Here is a 20,589-nt window from a genome sequence, read left to right as displayed (position 1 = left end):
TTTAAAATAACTTGTCAGAACTTTGTAATTGAAAAGGTACCAAGAAGTAGGTATAGTATAAATGTACTATCTAAATAATTTCTTGCTTGGTGGTGGCTTAAAAGGCACAGCCCATATGCAATGTACTTTATCTTCTGAGTTTTCTTCTTCTCACTCTGTGGGCAGGGCAGCCATTAGCCTATGCCTTCATAGAGGAAAATTGTTTTCCATATTCTAACAGGCAGTAAAAATGCTTTCCATTATTTCTAGTTATATTTGTGGTTTATTGTGTCTTTAAATTGCTAAATTTTAGATAGTAGAAGAGACTGCTGACATTCACTGTGTGATGATGTGTTACAAGATAGTACTGGGAACAAGCCCATAGAATTGTATAGGCAGTGAGCTGATGTGCATAATTAGTCTGCAATACATCTGAGCACTATGAACTAGGCCTGAAAGTTTGGTAAGAAAGCAGAAATTCTGGTGATAAATATAATGGATCAGAGACGGACAGCAAAGGATAGTGTACATTGAGAATTCAAAATTGGTGAACAGATGCCCTCTGCTGGATGATCAGTTACACAACATTCATCTGTTACCTCAGCAGACTGTATATGCCTGTTAGCAAATCTTGTGTCCTAAAAATGTTCTGTTCTTTGCAAATCCAGACTTTCATGGCATATCAATTCACAACTGAAAGATTGATTACAGGTTGTGGACAATGCAAACAGATTTAGCTTTTGTAAAAAAAAAAAAAAAAAAATAAGAATCTGGTCCTTTTTAGCGTTGATTGTATCTTGCATTGTACAGCACTTAGAGTTGTGTGCATTGTATCTTCTCTATTTTCCTTTGTAGCTTGTGAAAGAGAAATTGCAGGCAGGAGGTACAGTTTGACTTCTGACCAATTATTTTAGAATGGAAGCCAAAAAAGAAAAAGCTCAATAGTTTTACAGTCATCCATCCTTTCCACAATGCACATATGTTTTCCTCAGCTGGTTTTAGGCAGGACTAGAGAGCCTTAGGAGCAAAATAGACATGCTCCTTAAAACTCACAGCTGCCACTTAATAGTTTTGAATATTTTCAGAAGTTAATTGAGGAAAAGATGTCACCTTAAAGAATGTAAACTATGACTGAACTATGCAAGAATTTGGATCCCTGAGTTTAAAGCTATATTAAAAAAACAAAAACAAAAAACAAACAGATACTCACCTAAGGAGAAGGAAGGCTCTGGGTACTATAGCACCTTCCCGTTCCTCATGGTCCCCATGTTTCAGCGCTAGCTTCCCCGTTAGCAGTCTCCAACAGATGGGTTGGAGACTTCTCTCTGCCACTACGGGAGGCTTCAGAATTCTTCAGGAGCCCGAGTGCTCCGTACTGCACATATAGAGCACGCATTCTCGTGCACTCGCGCATGTGCAGTATGGAGCCGCTCATCTTCGGGAGCACTCGGGCTCATGAAGACTTCTGAAACCTCCCACAGTGGGGGATTTGAACGGGGAGCCAGCACTGAAATAAGGGGACCGTGAGCGGAAGGGGACGGCTCTGTTGGACTCAGAGCCTTCCCTCTGCTTAGGTATAGGTTTTTGTTTTTAATTAGGCTTCAGACTCCCTTGTACCAAAAGGGAAAAAAAGTGGCCAAATTGGGGATATACCTCAGTAGAGGGAAGCACCTTTAAAACAAACTTTTAAAAAAAATGTTGTAGATCCTGCTGACTGTCCCAGCATTGGTTTGTTTTTGGTATTGCATAGGGTTGGTGATACACTTTGAATTTGAAAACTTTTAAATCCCAAGAGGAATCCGTATTGTTTGTACCTATTGATGTGATTCTACAGCTGATTTCTACTGTTCTTACAGGAAAAAATGTTATTACACTGACTGGAGGAGCAAAACCATGGGCAGGTTGGTGGGTGATGCAGTTTTTTATTTCGCTAACTAGACATCCTGCAAAACCAATCAAACCCTCCCATCAGCAGTTGTGAATTTATACATGACACTAATTCATATTTAGTCATTTGCTTTTCTAGAATGGTGACCATATGTTTGGCCATATGGACCATTTACACAACAAAAACTGCCACTGAAGTGATGTCAAATGCTGTAAACACTCACACTTAACAGATGCTAACAGAAATGTGTTTGTTGCTTAAAGAAGATAATGGTGTAAATAGAAATGCAAAATCTTTTCTGTAAAATCATTTCCCCTAATGAGAAGCTTAAAGGGAACCCGAGGTGAGAGGGATCGAGGCTGACATATTTATTTCCTTGTAAAGAATGCTAGTCGCCTGGCTGTCCTGTTGATCTTCTGCCATGTGTCTGCGTCAAAACCCTGGAACAAGCATATGGCTAATCCAGTAAAACTTGAGTCAGCTAAGTCAGAGTAACTGATCTGCTGCATGCTTAATCAGGGTCTATGGCTAAAAGTATTAGAGGCAGAGGAACAGCAGGACAGCCAGGTAGTATTGTTTAGTATTGTTTAAAAGGAAATAAATATGGCAGCCTACATATCCCTCTCACCTCGAGTTCCCTTTAAATTTTGCAGTAGCCATTTTGTTGAGAAATTTGCAATTACACTGCGAAATAACAATAATTATTTTGCACATAATTGTTGTAAGAATGCATAATTTTGCATTGATTCATAATTTTGTAAAATATGAATCAAGCAATGTGAAAATGTGTTTTCAAATGCATTTGGTGATAATTAATTTTCACATTCATGTCCATAAATCTCCGCATATATACTCAGCTATGCGGAAATGTGTTTTCTCATGCCCATTGGCTAGAATGCATTTGATAAAAATTGATTATCATAGGCATGCCCATATATCTTCGCATATATACTCGGCTATACAAAAAATTAGTGAATTCTGTAAATGTAATTTTGTGTAACTTGCAAAAATTACGCAAAATCAACATTACATGTGAAATCATAATTTCAAACAAGTGGCGATTAGGGATGAGAATAGAAACAGGCTGGGGAGGGGGTAGCACTGTGAGAGTATTCAAGCTGTGTGTGTGGTTGAAAAAATAAAAAATGTGGCCTTTAAGGCTACTAGCACACCAAGACGTTGCGTTAGGTGCTACGTTAAGGTCGCATAACGTGCACCTAACACAATGTATGGTGCTGCAAGAGCCGACGGTAGAGTGAGCCGCGTTAGGTGGCTCGATTCCTATAATGTCTCCCAGAGTGGCGCTGATTGGCCAGCGGGTCCACGTGATGCGGAGCGAGACACTCCGCATCACGTGGTCCCGCCAGCTACAGTAGCCCGCCAGTGCAGTGAATATTAAGTAGCCATGTGCGCGGCTACTGTAGCTGGCTCTCCCCGCCTCCTCTCCGCCCCCCACTGCGCATGTGCAAACAGTCTAACGCGGCTATAGCCGCTCCAACGCCGTAGCATGCTGCACTTTGCGGAGAACGTGCAGCGTTACATGTAACGCAACGTGGCTTGTGTTACATTGCTGTGCGTTGGGGGAGCGTTACAGGCGCACTAACGTGCGCCTGTAACGTCTTGGTGTGTAAGCAGCCTAAAATGGGAAAATGATGCTTCTCAAGATGGGGGCAAAGATTTCCCATATCATTCTTCCTTAAAATTAGCCTAGTGCAATCCCCTGCACAACAGCATTTAGGCCAGCAAAAGTAGGATCAGCACTGTCTTCATTCAAGCACTATTGCCTTCCTGTCTAAGGACAGGAGTTTCATTAAAGGAGGGAAAAGCACAATTACATGGTTGTTTAACTATCTGTCGCTATCCGGTTAATAAGCTGAGAATGGGGCTATGCTCATATTATATTATCAACTGGAAAACGTTTCCTCTTTAATATTATATGGACAAACCAGGAGCTATGGTAATTGTGTTGTGCTACTGGACCTTTTAAGCAACAGACATGCTTTAACACTCTAATAGTTCTTCTGTTAGTGACTTATAACAATATACACATTATTCACAGTAAGACCATTCTTTATTCCCACCCTCATTTCTACAGTTTTCTTTTCTCTTAAATTCAAATATATGTACTGTGGTATCAGCAGTGCCAAGCCACTGAGCATAAATCCATTAACTCTTAGCAATTCATGTACTCTCTGAACCTCTCTGTTACTGTTCAGTAGGTTTGTCTTCCAACAATGCAATAAGATCATCGTTTCCTCTGAATGCATAAATTCACAACTGCTAGTAGCATTTCCCCAGAATTGCTTGTGCCTGCCTGTTACCTTAGCAATCCCTAGAATGCCAACTCAAGCTTGTAAATTGCATAACTCTAACCTGCCAGAAAAGCCTTGATCATGGCAACCATCAAAGCTTTGTTTGTAATTGTAATCCATTGAGATATGTTTGTAATGTAATGCAAATGTAATGAACATGCCTTCTGAAGTTGATCATCAATGCTAAGTAGGGTGTCTTTCATGGGTTGATCAGACAAAACACCTATGATCTTCTTGATCAAAAACTGTTTGTTAAAAAATTAACATTGTAAACTGCAAAAGTGCGAGGCTTACATTCCTTTTACATGATTGCCTCTAAGTACCGTAAATAAACCTAATTGAAAAAAAAAATGAATTGCAAACTGTTTCCAAAGTCTAAGGGCCTGATTTTACACTAGACCAGGTTGGTGCCGGGGATGGTGACCGCATATGCTGTTACCATTCAGGGGACTGAAACTTTGTTCAGATTTGTTGGTTGCGTTTGACAAGTCATCATAGCTTTGCTATGATGACATGTCCAACTTCCGTCCAGTTTGGGGCTTTGTGTTCTGTCACTGCAATGGATGCAACCAAACAAAGAAATCAGAACATGTCTGAACAGATCCTATGCTTACTGCAATACTGAAGCAACCTACAAAAAATGAGGTACTTACTCATCTGTGGATAAGCTTTCCTGGTCCTCTCTCCTTCCCCTCATTCCAACACTAGCCTTGGGTGAAATTCTTTGAACCAGCAGGTTGAATACCTCTTCAGCTCTCCCTGGGCAACCTTCAGAAATAAGTACTCGTGTTCCCCAGTACTTCCAACGACAAGAGGATCTGTACTGAGAGCATGTGCATGCACTGCACGAATGCGCCTGTCTTCGGAAGAAATGGAGTGCTCCCAAAGCCTGCCAAGGAGTCTCAATACAGGGAAAATTCAACTGGGGAGAACAGTGGAATGAGGGAATGGAGAGAGGGCTTGGAAGGCCCTATGGGATCCAGAGCTATCCCTCTCCATAGGTGAGTATTTAACTCGAATTTTGCAGGTCACTTCAAGATTGCTTTAACCTCCTTGGCGGTAACGCCATGTGTGACACGGGGTAAGCCGGCGGAGGGTGCCGCTCAGGCCCTGCTGGGCCGATTTACATAATTTTTTTTTCAAACACGCAGCTAGCACTTTGCTAGCTGCCTGTTCGCTCTGATCGCCGCCGCCCGCCGCCGATGCGCCGCTACCCGCCGCAGAAACAGGGTCCCCCCTGCATACCCCATGCGCAGCCTGGCCAATCGCCGCCAGGCTGCGCTATGGGGTGAATCGGGACACCCTGTGACGTCACGACGTCCGTGACGTCGTGACATCACTCCATTCGAGGGGAGACGCCCTCAAGGAAATCCCGTTCAGAACGGGATTTCCTTATGGGCAAGCGGCGCCGGCGGCGATCGGAGGGGACGGGCGGACGCCGCGGGGAGGGGGGAAGCATGTAGCTAGCGCTAGGCTAGCTACATGCTTAAAAAAAAATGGCGAAAAAAAAAACTCCCGCGGCTGCGCAGCCGCACACATCATACCGCTAGGGGGGTTAACATAGGATCTGTTCCCATGAACATTACTCCTTTGTGGTCCATTTTATCAAACAGACCAGTTTGTGCTCTAGTGAATTCAGCTCAATGGACTTCCAAACACAATTCACACTACATAAACGGTAACTTCTGCTCTCAGACACTTCAGGTTTCCTAGCATCTATATCCTAGCTTTCTGCCTATCCCACCTGTCATTTTATAAGAACAGCAAAGGACAAGGATTTTCTACTCTGTTCATCAAACATCACATCATCTTCAGGAGCCAATGATGACACTTGGAAAAGACATGAGCTGATCTCAGGGATGTCTGGATAAAGCTTTTTAACATGTTCAATATTTATCTGTCCCTTGAGGACTGTCTACTGAGTTGGTCATCCAACATGATAATCCGCTAATCCGTTTATTTTCAGTTTTAAACCTTTCCCAAATCTAAGGCCACATAGTGTGATTTACAAACCATGGATTGTTCTCAGCCGACATGTTATGCTCTCTGTATTTGGTTTCTTTTTGAACAGTTACTCTTTCTTCAATTAATTGGAATGATATTTTCCAGTTTCTTAAGATTTATGTATAATATTTAGCACCAACTGTGACAAAGTGAAGTAAACGGTGAAGTCTTCACAAAAATGGATGAGCTGTCCTAGGAATGGAACACATTAATGAAATGTCACCTGACATGTTTCTGTTTATCTCAATAGTCCCCTGGCTGTCACAGAACAGGGGTGCCTGTATGTAAAAAAAAATGTTAGGCTGGGGAACACTTGTTCATGCGGAAAACTGTATGTTTTCTGACATACATTTCTGTGTTTTTTCCTCTGCGTTTGCGTTTTGCAAATACATCACTAGATCTTGTTTTACAAAAAAGACACACGCAAAAATGCATACTTCTGAGTCGCCATAGGAAAGCATTGTATGTGAATCACATGCAATTCACATACAGTATGCTGGAAAAACAAAATTATTGTGGACTGATGTGATTTCTGTGTGGCTATTATATGAGTTTTTGCATGCAGTTTTCGCTATGCGGCAAAAAGCATGCAATTCTAGTAAGTGTACTCCCTGCCTTAGAAACTTAAAGGGACTTCGAGCACCTCTCATGGGCATGCCTTTAAGACAGACGACTTCCAACAAAGTCGTGCTATGACCCCTCTGGAGGAGCCTCTTGCAAAGGCCATGCGTGTCACTTCCTCTTCCTGCTTCATTCAGTGATGCACTTCTCTAACAGAGCAAACAGGGGTGACCCGGAAGTTATAACATAGCCAAGATGGCAGCCACATTTTTTTAAATTGAAATCGAACGAAAACAGTTTGGTGTAGAATGGCAATTCAGACATCAAATGAAAGAGGAGAGCACAAGCTACAGAAAGGTATGTATCTTTAAGTACTTAGCAGTACTGGTCGGAGTCTTAAAGGAATGCCCATGAGCGGTGCTCGGACTCCCTTTAATTGATGTGGCTTTGGCTACAACAAGTATTCACACATGCCCCTGTATAGGTCTATTGATAATTGTGAATTATTTAAGACCCTGTATACCCAAAGAGGACATTTCTGTTTTCTCTTAAATTCTGCACATCGGGAAAAAGAAGTTGAAAATAGCTTGTTCTGGAGAAAATACATGACAAATCGTATAACTGGTTTTATTAGGTGTTTGACTTTTATGGTTTTCCATGGTAATATTATATGGTTTGTTACTTCAGCTTCCTGTTGTGGCCTACCTAAAATGCAGAAATGTGTGCTCACAAGACCATGGCCAGACAATCAAAGGCTTACAGATCAGTTAGCTGGTCAGATTTCTTGGATGCTTTACTGTGAATTATTTTTGAATTTTTTTTTTTGAAGAGTTAATTGATCATCAATAGCTCACCTTCCACGGTTTATTAATATATGTGTTGACTTGCACCTTAATGAAGGTCTGTTGACATTAAAGGAGACCTGGCCCAAGACAAAGCTAGCTTCAGTAAGTGCAGAGGTATGTTTATGCTGGATCCACAAACCTCTTTGTGTTTTCCACTCCTCATTCCTCATTTCCCTGGTCCCAGTAATCCTCATTCCCCTGGTCCCAGTAATCACTAAAATATTTGACTTTTGTCTATAGTCAAATTTTCACACAGGAAAAGACTGGCTTGCTGAGATATTACATCCTATCACCCTTCCATTCCCTCCTTTTAAGGTAAGTAAATGAAGCATGGAAGAGGATGGAATGGGAGGGGGGCAGGAGGGAAAATTGTGGCAAGCCTGCCTCTTTCTATCTGAAAATATTTCAAGGAGTGATTAGGGAACCAAGGGGAATGAGGAGAGAAGAGGAAAAGACAACACATAGAGGTACACTGGGATGTGAAAGTTTGGGCAACCTTGTTAATCATCATGATTTTCCTCTATAAATCGTTGGTTGTTAGGATAAAAAATGTCAGTTAAATATATCATATAGGAGACACACACAGTGATATTTGAGAAGTGAAATTAAGTTTATTGGATTTACAGAAAGTGTGCAATAATTGCTTAAATAAAATTAGGCAGTTGCATAAATGTGGGCACCACAAAAAATAAATGAAATCAATATTTAATAGACCCTCCTTTTGCAAAAAATACAGCCTCTAAACACTTCCTGTAGGTTCCAATGAGAGTCTGTATTCTGGTTGAACGTATTTTGGACCATTCCTCTTTACAAAACAGCTCTAGTTCATTCAGGTTTGATGGCTTCTGAGCATGGACAGCTCTCTTTAACTCACACCACAGATTTTCAATTTTATTCAAGTCTGGGGACTGAGATGGCCATTCCAGAACATTGTACTTGTTCCTCTGCATGAGTGGATTTTGAGCATTGTTTAGGGTCGTTGTCTTGTTGAAAGATCCAGCCCTGGTGCAGATTCAGCTTTGTCAATGATTCCTGGACTTTGGTCTCCAAAATCTGCTGATACTGGGTGGAATCCATGGGTCCCTCAACTTTGACAAGATTCCCAGTCCCTGCACTGGCCACACAGCATGATGGAACCACCACCATATTTTACTGTAGGTAGCAGGTGTTTTTCTTGGAATACGGTTATGCCCAAATAACTAAATTTTTGTTTCATCAGTCCACAGCACCTTATTCCAAAATTAAGCTGGCTTGTCCACATGTGCTTTAGCGGCTCTGTTTGCGCTGTGGGCTTCCTCTGCATCACTCTCGCATACAGCATCTCCTTGTGTAAAGTGTGCCTAATGGTTGAATGATGCACAGTGACTCCATCTGCAGCAAGATGATTTTGTAGGTCTTTGGTGCTGGTGTGTGGGTTGACTATGACTGTTCTCACCATTCGTCGCTTCTGTTTATCCGAGATTTTTCTTGTTCTGCCACTTCGAGCCTTAACTTGAACTGAGCCTGTGGTCTTCATTTTCAAAATATGTTCTCCAATATGTTCAATATGTGGAAACAGACAGCTGAAATCTCTGAGACAGCTTTTTGTATCCTTCCCCTAAACCATGATGGTGAATAATCTTTGTCTTCAGGTCGTTTAAGAGTTGTTTTGAGACCCCCATGCTGCTACTCTTCAAAAATTAAAAGAGGAGGGAAACTTACAATTGACCCCTTAAATACTCTTTCTCATAATTGTATTCACCTGTGTATGTAGGTCAGGGATCACTGAGCTTACCAAGTCAATTTGAGTTCCGATAATTGGTCCAAACGGTTTTGGAATTAATAAAATGCCCAAATTTATGCACCTGCCTAATTTTATTTAAACAATTATTGCACACTTTCTGCAAATCCAATAAACTTCATTTCACTTCTCAAATATCACTGTGTGTGTCTCCTATATGATATATTTAACTGATATTTTTTTTTATCTTAACAACCAATGATTTATACAGGAAAATCATCATGACAATTAACAAGGTTGCCCAAACTTTCGCATCCCACTGTATGTAGATTCAGCATGAAGATAGCTCTATGCTTATCTTAGGTAGCTTTGCCCTGTTTTAGAAGTGCTTTGAATTTTTCTGAAGCAATAGAAAACTTTAAAGCCTAGCGTAAATATTAATCTGACTATATCTTTCCTGCTTAATTGATTTGCTTAAAGAGAGCCTGAGGTGGGCTAAAAAAAAACAAAAAAACAGTAGGCTACCTGATACATGGGGCTGAGCGGATCAGGTAGCCGCAAAAACCACCACTCCCAGCAGCTCCTGTGGGCCAAAATGACCCACTTTCACTTTTGTGACCTATAGGACACGATGCTGCAACGAGAGACAGTGTATTTCTCGCAGCGTGCAGGGAGGTGGGGAAGTGGCAGGGGGCGCAGCCAGGGAGAGAGAGCTGCTTAATGGAAGCTCTGGAAACCCTGGCAGGCATTTTAAACAGTGAACCTCCGAGATAGCAACAAATATTGCGCGGCGGTGCGGGGCAGAGAACGGCGATGTGGTGATACAGAGACATGTCATGAGGCAGAGTACCTGCCTCTGTGTCTCATCTGCCCCCCTGAAGATCCACCTCGGGTTCTCTTTAAGTTAATAACTGCTTTTTTTCCAGTAGTAAGATGTTAATGAGACAGTAAATAGGCTGCATTTTGCTGGAATGCCAGTACTGGTAGCAATTTTGATGAATATTTGACTGCACTGAAATTTTAGTAAATTTTTAAGTAAACTTAAAGAGAACTGAATATGGAAGGTGAAGGATTTGTGTCCGTAACATGTAGTGCTCAACACACAGCAACATTTTTGCAGCCAGTGGTGTGCCGTCTCTTCTTTGAAGTGACCTGTAGGCATGTGCCTACAGTGCCTTCTGATAAATTCAGCCCTGAGTAAATCTATAGACAGAGGAAGAGCTGGCAGCAGGAACTCAATTGAGCAAAAGAGTTTGAAGGGGACAGACCTGTTTAAGAATAATTATTATTGTGTTGGAAAAAGCAAGGAAAGGTTGGCACTTCTCTGACGGCAAATTTATTGTGCAAAGTTGATAATGAAACAATCTCAACTTTAAACGTGGTTTCATCCAGATATAAACAAGTTTGGAATATCATGGACATACCAATTCATGCAGTTGGGTGGTTGCAATGGGTGCAGGGCACTGGAGCCTTATGGCCATTTTGCGCAATCTGCGCATCTACGGAGGCTTACAGGCTAGAGCACACTGCTGCAGCCATTCCATGCTGCAGAGTAGGTGTAAGCTGCCTTTACCCACACTGTCTTAAGCTGTAGTGCCAACACTCTTCCAATACGCACAAAATTATCATTATTATTATTATTTAATATTTATATAGCGCTGACATCTTCTGCAGTGCTTTACATAGTAAATAGTCTTGTTACTAACTGTCCCTCAGAGTGGGCTAACAATATAATCCCTATCATGGTCCTATGTCCATCATAGTCTAGGCCAATTGTTAGAGGGAAGCCAATTAATTTATCTGTATATTTTTGGGAAGTGGTAGGAAATTGGAATGTTTTGAGGAAACCCACATAGACATGGGGAGAGCATACAAACTGCTTGCAGATAGAGACCTAGCGCTGCAATGCAAGGGTGCTATTCACTATGCCACCTTGCTGCCTACATGAAGAAGAACATCCACAAAGGCTTCCAGAAATAATATATTGCCACAAAACATCTCTTTATTAACTCTAACTATTACAGAATTTGGAGCAAGTGTAAGATATCTCAGGTGTTTGTTTATCCGATTACTCAAATTTGGGGGAAATTAGATCACACTATAAAAATTTGACCTCCATTACTGGACAGTCCACTCGGCCAGAGGGCTTGTCAGAGGCGCTCAAATGTCCACAAGCTGTAGACTTGGCTTTGTGCTCTGAAAGGGTATGCTGTAATCCCTCAACCTAGCATCTCTGTTATCTCTCCACAGTATACACTGCTTCCTCTATCTTAATTGATGCTAGATAGCAAGGTGAGGCTTGTGATGTGATCGCTATAGAGAATAATAAACATCAAGTCAAAAAGCCTTGCCTTTCTGTCTAGCACCAGTCTAAAGTAATAGACTAGGCTGTGTTTTGTAATAGGAAACTGTCAACCAGGCTGTAAGGATTGGAGTTCACCCAAAGTTCTCTACGTAAAAAAAACAGCTCTCAGATTCAGTTTCTGTTAAAGGGGCACTACAGCGAATAACTGTAAAATGTAAAATATGTGCAAACATATACAAATAAGAAGTACATTTTTTTCCAGAGTAAAATGAGCCATAAATGACTTTTCTCCTATGTTGCTGTCTCTTACAGTAGGTAGTAGAAATCTGGCAGAAGTGACAGGTTTTGGACTAGTCCATCTCTTCATAGGGGATTCTCAGGGATATATTTATTTTCAAAAGCACTTAGTGAATGGCAGTTGCTCTGTCCCACTGCCAAAAAACTGTGTAGGGAGCAGGGAGGCTGGCCAGTATCATTGTTTAAATTATTTTTCAGGAATATCTTTATGAAGAATAAAAGCCTTGCTGAGAATCCCCTATGAAGAGATGGACTAGTCCAAAACCTGTCACTTCTGTCAGATTTCTACAACCTACTGTAAGTGACAGCAACATAGGAGAAAAGTAATGTATGGTTCATTTTACTCTGGAAAAAATGTACTTCTTATTTGTATATGTTTGCACATATTTTTTGCTGTAGTTGCCCCTTTAAAACTGGGTGGGCTCTCCCTGAAGTTTGTTCTACCTATGGGTGTTAGAGGGTGCAGCTTGCCTGTCACAAACTACTTTGTGTATGCCCTGCCATCCTTTCCATTGAGAGGCTGTAGACAGCAAATGAGCAGCCAGAATGGTCATAACATAGTAATAACTGGCTGCTAAGTGTTGGGGTGAACATCTTTTGCTGTCAGGTACTCAAGGTACTCATAACCATTACATGAGGACAGGAAGTACTGAACAGAGGAAGTTATCACCACGTCACAGGAAAGGACCTATACAGTTTTCAGGGGGGCAAGATTGTAATAAAATGATTATTACATTTATAATTATTACATTTATGTATTTTTGTATGCAATTGTTTTCATTACAACCTGCAATTATTCTCTGAAAACTGTTGTTTATTAGGCTTGTGTTGTGGCCCCTGATCCTCATGTCTCCTTCTCCAGCATCTGAATGAGCCAATCGGAGAAATGCATTATAGCCTTATCTGCTTGTGTCTGATTATGTGCACATAACCCCCTTATGAGGAAAGCTGAGCTTGTCCATCATCCTTGATCACCCTGGGGGAGGGATATTAAGCCACACAATAGACAAATTTCTGTCAGCTAGAGTTAGTCAATGATATGCTGCAATTCTGAGTTGGTTCAGATTGTATGGTAATTTTATGCAAATCTATGAAGTGTGAAAAATAATCAATAACTGCCATGGTTGCATTCAGCTGGTCCACCTTCAAGCTGAATATTTTTTACATAAAATTAGCATAAAATGTACATCAGTTTAGAATTATTTGCATTTCATTGACCATTCCTCGTATCAGCTGTATACACTAAATTAGAATCACTGACCAGAAGTCATTGAAAATGTGTCTGTAAGGGAAAAAGGGGCCCAGTTCGATACTTACCTCAGTAAAGGAAAGCCTCTGGATAATCCAAAGGCTTCCCCTGCCCCGTTCCTCCCACCTGGCTGTTCCATTGACAAGGGCTTGTCAATAGAGTGTGGCCGCACTGCCTAGGTGCAAGACGGCTCGCGCCTGCAGGATAGAGCCGATCAGGCTTGACTTTTTCCACCAATCCTGAGCAGCTGCATGCTACTGCGCAGGTGTGAGACATCCTATGCAGTGCGTCCACATACGTTTAACAGTGTTCTGGAGGAGAATGTGCAGAGCCTCTGCACATATGCAGAGTATGCAGAGGCTTCCCTCTACTGAGGAAAGTATCTGACTTTTTCCTATAACAAACTAACCGGTTTAATTGTAGCTTGTATGTTTGGGTTAAACATATTTTTTCTAACTTTATTAAAGGACTTCCGAGGCCAAAATAAAGAAAATTACACTTTACCTTTTTCTTAGCAGCATCCACGGAGGATGCCCTGCACGTTCTCCTCTCTGTGTAGGCCTTTACGTTCCGCCAGGGCTTGCCCCGACCCCACCGAACGGGTTGCATCGATGCCACCCCTAAGATGGCTGCCGCCTTGATCAGCGGCCGCGCAGTACGCTTTGCCGCGATTGCGACTGCGCTGCCTTTAGTCCGCCCCCCGCCGCGCCCGACGTATGCTTCAGAAGGATGCCGGGACCCACTGCATGGCGGGAGGCGGGCTAAAGGCTGCGCAGTCGCAATCGCGGCAAAGGGTACTGTGCAGCCGCGGATCTAGGCGGCGGCCATCTTAGGGGTGGCATCGATGCGACCCGTTCGGTGGGGTCGGGGCAAACCCTGGGGGAGCGGAAAGGCCTACATTGACGGCGGAACGGAGCAGAGGACGCGCAGGGCGTCCTCCGTGGATTCTGCTAAGAAAAAGGTAAAGTGTAATTTTCTTCGTTTTGGCCTCGGAAGTCCTTTAAAGTTTGCAAATATGCACTGTACATTATGAACTGATATGCAAGTAATTCAATTTGTTATTTGTAAACCTTGAAGGCTCGGATTGTACAAGAATACATTATTTCAGGAACAACATTATCAATGAGTTTCAATGAGACTTTTTTCTTTGAAGTTTATTGATTTTTTTGTTGTTGAAAAGTTACAGCAGGAAGCAACTGAGAAGTTGTAATAATCAAGCTTCCAATAACCAGAGATGGTACATGAGTTTACTTCAATGAGTTTACAACATCATAATGAAGAAAATGATTACACAAATTTAGATTAACTGGAACATCAAAACTTGACAGCTAGGATATCAACGTGAGGAACTAAAGAAAGCCTTTGTCCTCTGAGAGAACTAAGAATATGTATAGCATCCTAAGTGAGCATAGCCAACTTCACCCAGGAATGTTATAGTAAATATCCTCACTTCCTATATCTCATCCTGTTGTACAGTCCATTACTGTACTTAAATGAGCTACTTCCAAATCTGTGAAAACTACATAGGATGATTGTTTGATTTTTCGCAAAGGACCGTTATAAGAATTGTTTGTTTGGAATGAAAGTAAACTTACAGCTTTCTGAGAAATTCTTTTTTTGTGTGTGTTAAAAAAGTGTCAAAATTTTGTCAAAAACTGTCAAAATGTTAAAAAATACTAACCAACAATGCGATAATCCATATCAAATAACGTCATGCATCATGTAACCAATACATAGAATGATGAGCATTTGTGTCTAACAGTTGCTTTTTGACTATTGATGGACAATAATCTTCAAGAGTCTTTCAGTATATAAAACAAATATTTAAAGGAGAAATTCGCCCTTTCGAAGGCTAAATTGATTTTGTAAAGGAAACGCCAAAAACAACTGTTGCAGCTTCTTAGCTCATCTACCAGTTTCAGCAGATCCATATTTACACCACTCAGAAATACACAGACAAATGATGGGAGGCCTCAAAGAAAATATCCTTTATATCAGATATCTACAAAAATAAGATGGCAAAAGTTTTGCTTGGACAACTTCTGTCCTGTTGACCAGTATGCTCTCTAAGAATTTCTCTTGTTTGTACATACTGTATATACGCTCGTAAACCAGCCTGCTGATAAGCTCAACCCTCACTTTACCATCAAGAAAATAGCATAACACCCTTTAAGCCTACCCCTCAACTTCTCAGTCAAATGCCCATACACATGGTGCGACCAGCAGATGAGGTGAATGTAAATGTTCATAAGAAACAAAAACTACAGTAAACTAACTCACAAGTACCTGTATATAATAACATATCAAACAAAGAACTTAGCATGGATTAAAAAAAATCTATATATTAAGTTCTCATTGTGGATGCTAGCATATGACTGTTTGTTGGACTTGATGGATGAGTATCTTTCTATCAAACTAACTATGTAAACTAACTGTGACTGCAGCTGCATAATCACAAATTTACATATGGATTAGAAACATTTATCACCTAACAGCAGACAATTAAAAAAAAAATAGCCTGCATTGTTCTCAAGTTAGTAAGTTAACCCTACAGTGGAAAAAATAGTCAATGGGGGAATGTCTGCCTCATTGTCACGCTGATGTTGCAGGAATAAAATGTAGAGTCTGACATGGTACAGTGACAACAATAATTGGGTGTGCAATGTAGTTTTTGTTGCTGTTGGTAGGAACACATCAAGCTTAGCATGAGGAATTAAAATCAACGATTTATCGGGGCTGACACCTTGGCTTGTTAAAAAAAAGCAAGCTTCCTGACTATAATGCTCACCATGTGCACCTAATGCCCTCAGAGTCTAGGATCTGGAAAGTCAGAGGAAGCTGATCCCTACATTAGCTACATGACAATGATTTAGATACAAAATCATTCAAAAAGTGCTAAATAACCAAGAAACTGGTCATTTTTAGGTGGCCAAAAATGGCAGCCTCCATTGATCTCTAATGCAAGCTACACTTATTTCAATGGTTATATCAACTTTTTTTATTATCGCTATAAAAATAATGCAACTTCTAATTTAGCATACAAAAAAATTTACCTACAACAGGAAACAATTCTTAGAGTTTGCAAAAGGTTTGACAAAAAAAAAAAAATGATTGGGTCAATTCTCCGTTAATATTTCATTTACCACTGCTATAGGCTTAGAGAAGATTAAAATGTTGTTTTATGATTCTCTGACCAAGGTCAGCTGAGATCAAGCTGATTGCAATAAAGCATTTCTTCATTTCAGTTTGCAGAGGAACATGAGGCAACTTAAAAGCTGGCTGCCTAGAAACCCGATGAAGCTTGACAAAGAAGCCCTTCCAGATCTAGAAGAGACAGATTGTTATACAGCTCCCTTCAGCCGGGCTCGCATGCACCAGTAAGTGAAAAGCAGTAAACTTGATCTATTAAACTGAGAGCTTTTTTACTCTAATTGGTCTGGATTGCAATAAACACTAGCGTTACCTTCTGGTGGTAGTGCAGATTAAAGGGACCAGTGATGAAGGTAAAATGACAAAAAGTCTCAAATCTAAATAATTTCTTCTGGCGAGAGATGTAATCGGTTATAAAATGCAATTAATTAAAAAATAAATCAAAGTTTAAAATTAAAGCTGTAAATTATATTTACAAACCATTTAAGGCTTCCAAGAACAATCTTTAACCACTTAACGACCGCCTAACGCTGATAGGCGTCGGCAGGTCGAAGTGGTGTTTCCATGGAAACGTTCCATGTCAGTTCACAGAGGGTGTCTCCGTGAACAGCCTGCGAGCCTCCGATCGCGGCTCGCAGGCTAATTGTAAACACCTACCTAGCATACCTAGAAAGCCCCGGGCCCACCTGCAAAAAAATTCTGCCCCCCCCCCCAAGGGCCCGCTCGGGGACTTTTTGGGGGCAGGAGGGGTCCCAGCATAAAAGGAGAGCTGTGGCTGCAGATCGGTGGGGAGGGAGGAAATTCTCCCTCACCTCGGGCTCTCCTCTCAGCGCTCCCCTCCTGCAAGCAATCATTGGTGGTGCTCGTGGCAGCTGCGGCGGCAGGCAAGCTGAGCACATACCTCCTTCTGCCCGGTCTCCGATCACTAAGTGCTTTATGGAACTTCCTGTGTAAACAGGAAGTTCTATGAAGCTCTTAGTGATCAGAAGCCAGAAGGAGGTATGTGCTCAGCTTGCCTGCCGCCGCCACCGCGGCTCCCATGAGCACCACCAATGATTGATTGCAGGAGGGGAGCGCTAAGAGGAGAGCCCGAGGTGAGGGAGGGGGGGGGGGAATTTCCTCCCTCCCCACCGATCTGCGGCCACAGCTCTCCTCTTATGCTGCAACCCCTCCTGCCCCCCAAAAGTCCCAGAGCGGATCCTAGGGGTAGCCCCGGGCCACCCTCGACAGCAGGGGTCGCATCCCCTATTGGTACACCAGTGACGCGGGGAAGAAATCCCCTGTGTTTAAATTATACGGCGCTGTTGTCACAGCAGCGCCGTAAAGGAGAATCCCCGGCCTCTGATTGGCCATGGATCGCCGCTAAAGCCTATTGGAGGCAATACAGGACGGATCGCCGTCCTGTGCCGCCCAGAGCAAGAGGGAGGAAGGAGAGGAAGAAATATCGCTGCAGAGGGGGGCTTTGAGGAGCCCCTCCCGCTTGGCCACACAGAGCGGCGGCGATCAGACCCCCCCAGCAGGACATCCCCCTAGTGGGGAAAAAAGGGGGGAAGTCTGATCGCCCTGCCACAATCACGATCTGTGCTGAGGGCTGGAGAGCCCACGCAGCACAGATCAGACCGAAATCCCCTGGTCCGACAACCGAGGTGACATGATGAGATAGACATGTGTATGTATAGTGCCATGCACACAAATAACTAGGCTGTGTATCTTTTTTTCTTTCTCTGCCCGAAAGAGTTAAAAATCAGGTATGCAAATGACAGTTTCTTTCCGGGTCGGGACCGGGTGGGACTGTGTCAGACTATACCATAAACCTCACTGATTAGTAATTACAGCCACAAAATACTTTCCTGTCAGTAAATGGCTTCTAAAAACAGGAAATAGATAAAAAGGGTCAAAACTTCATAGATTTGAGCTTTAGCATACTTCAATTAAGGTTTCATTGAGCAGTGACAATAAAAACCTAAAAAAGTAGATTTAAATATAAAATAAAACTGTGAGATATCTAAAAAAAAAGTCATTTTTAGGAGGAGGATGAATACAATTGTTTTTCTCATCAGTTTATTTTCACCTCGGATGTCCTTAAAGCTAATGTTAAACATTTAAACAGGCATTTGCAATAATCTGAAACTATACACCAAAACTACAGTTACGTTTTACTTGTCTGTGCCATCTGTTTCGCCTGCTATTTTTATTGTATTGGCTTTCCAAACTCCAGCTCAATGTGAAAGCATGCCATGAACGTGTCTAATGTGCTATCTGTTTCACTAAGGTTTGAAAATGTTCAGTACATCTTTTTCCAGTTTAAAAAATCTTTAGCTATTGTGAATTTAGTGATGAAAGCAAGAATATGGTTTTGTCTCTTTCTTATCCTTACACCTGTATCTTAAAAATGAATAGATAAAAAACTAAGTACACCTTTACACACATGGGCCTCAATTCACTAAGCTTTATCAAACATTTTATTAAACGTTTGATAATTTACCTCATGGGTAAAATCTAATTTTGAATTCACTAAGGTGTTGTATATTTATCAAATGTTTTATTGATAAAACATTCAATAAATCTATAACACCTTAGTGAATTCAAAATTAGATTTTACTCGTCATGAGGTAAATGATCAAACGTTTGATGAGGTGTTTGATAAAGCTTAGTGGATTGAGGCCATGGTCACTGTAGCTAACAAAAATGAATTTCTTCAGACCCTGCATATCATCTTGCAAAGTGAAGGAATATGGTTCCAGGGAATGAAGTCTGGAGGTCTTTCTTACTTTTACTATTTCCTAATCACAACATTCAGACTTATATCTCTCACCAATGGCAAAGAAAAGCTATACTTAGCTCCAGACCCCTTTCACACTGGGGTGCTTTCAATGCATTGCATTACCGCACTTTCAGCAATGAAAGTCTATGGGGATTTTCATACCTGTGTGTTGGGGTGTGCTGTGGTGGAAGTGTAGATTTTGATGCTCGGCCTGCTGTGAGTTAATCCTTTCATTGTTGTGTGTCTTCAGTGGTAAAGTGCAGCGAACTGTAGTCACTTATGTCTATTTTTGCAATTGTGTTGCAATACAACCCCTGCAACGCACCGCAAAAAAAAACACCCAGTGTGAAACCAGCCTTAGTAATAGATCGTCAACATAAAGTGAAAATGATTGTACAACAAGTCAAAAAGTTGAAACAAAACAGTTTAAATGTTTATTGTATGTATACTACTAAATAGATTTAGGGCTTGATTCACTATGCGGTGCTAACCTACTTAGCACGTCTAAAGTCTTTAGGCTCGCTAACCAGGGTGCTAAGTAGGTTAGCACCGGTTTTCTCAATCAGATCGCGCGCTAATTACCGCGCGCAAAACTTTACGCGCGTAAAGTTTTGTGCGCGCTAAGTCTCATAGGCTTTAATGGGCACTTCGCGCGGAGCGCCCTACGCTCTGTGCAGTGCGCGCGTAAAGTTTTACGCACATAAAGTTTTGCGCGATAAGCTCGTTTAGACGTCCTAAGGGGGTTTTCACAGGCGTGCTAACAGTTAGCACCGCTTTGTGAATCAAGCCCATAAAGATTGATGTAGACGACATGGAATGTAATCAGTGAAAGTAATGTGCATGTATCCGATAGTGATGTACACATTTTTAGTACCGATTCCGTGGCCTTTACTGACCTTAATGTCCTTCAATATAGCCTATTATCTTGGGTTGACCATCCCATATTTGGTATAAATTTTTCTTTGTTCTTCTGTTTCAAAATTAAAAAAAAAACTAAAACTTGCTCTGGAAAAAAAAAATAGCAAATGCAAGACTAGGCAGCCTACCTAGCTTAGTTTCACTGGGCTCCACCTGCTGGAAGGGAAATGCAACAAAACTGTGGTCGATACACTGTTCCCTATGGAATTGTGAATAGATAGTCATCAGGACTAACATTTAAATCCTTTGTGGACATTTGGCTTGGCTTACTAAGGTTGGTGAACACCAGAGAATAAATATGGTCACAAAACCATTTTTTTGGGTAACACCTATTTTTGATTCAATTTTTTTCTCATAACAGCAAACTTAAAGGCTTATCCATAGATCGTACAAAATATGCAGCCACACAGTGCATAAAATTCCAAAAATCTCAAAATATGTTCTAGCGCCTGCACTCACTGGTCGTTGGGCGATCGGAGGTCTAATGCTGGGATGCCTGCTGTGACTAGGCAATGGGGGGCGGCCAGGGGAGGACAGCTGGCGGCCAGGGGGCACAGGCGCTCCAATTTGCCCAACATGCAGACGCCCATAATTCTG

General features: G+C 41.6%; 1 protein-coding gene across 1 annotated transcript in view; it reads left to right on the top strand.

The window, feature by feature from the left end:
• The window catches only part of ANO3 (anoctamin 3), a 522,514-nt gene that overhangs the window by 282,612 nt on the left and 219,313 nt on the right, over window positions 1-20,589 (top strand). Inside the window, exons 7-8 of the mRNA XM_068261501.1 lie at window positions 1,836-1,880; window positions 16,406-16,537. Of these exons, the coding sequence (XP_068117602.1) occupies window positions 1,836-1,880; window positions 16,406-16,537 (177 nt within the window). The remainder of the gene's footprint in view (window positions 1-1,835; window positions 1,881-16,405; window positions 16,538-20,589) is intronic.

The sequence above is a fragment of the Hyperolius riggenbachi genome, chromosome 11 (genome assembly GCF_040937935.1).
Source record: "Hyperolius riggenbachi isolate aHypRig1 chromosome 11, aHypRig1.pri, whole genome shotgun sequence".
NCBI classification, from domain to species: Eukaryota; Metazoa; Chordata; class Amphibia; order Anura; family Hyperoliidae; genus Hyperolius; species Hyperolius riggenbachi.
Note: the sequence above shows the minus strand (reverse complement) of the source record. Positions and strands in the feature narration are given on the sequence as shown.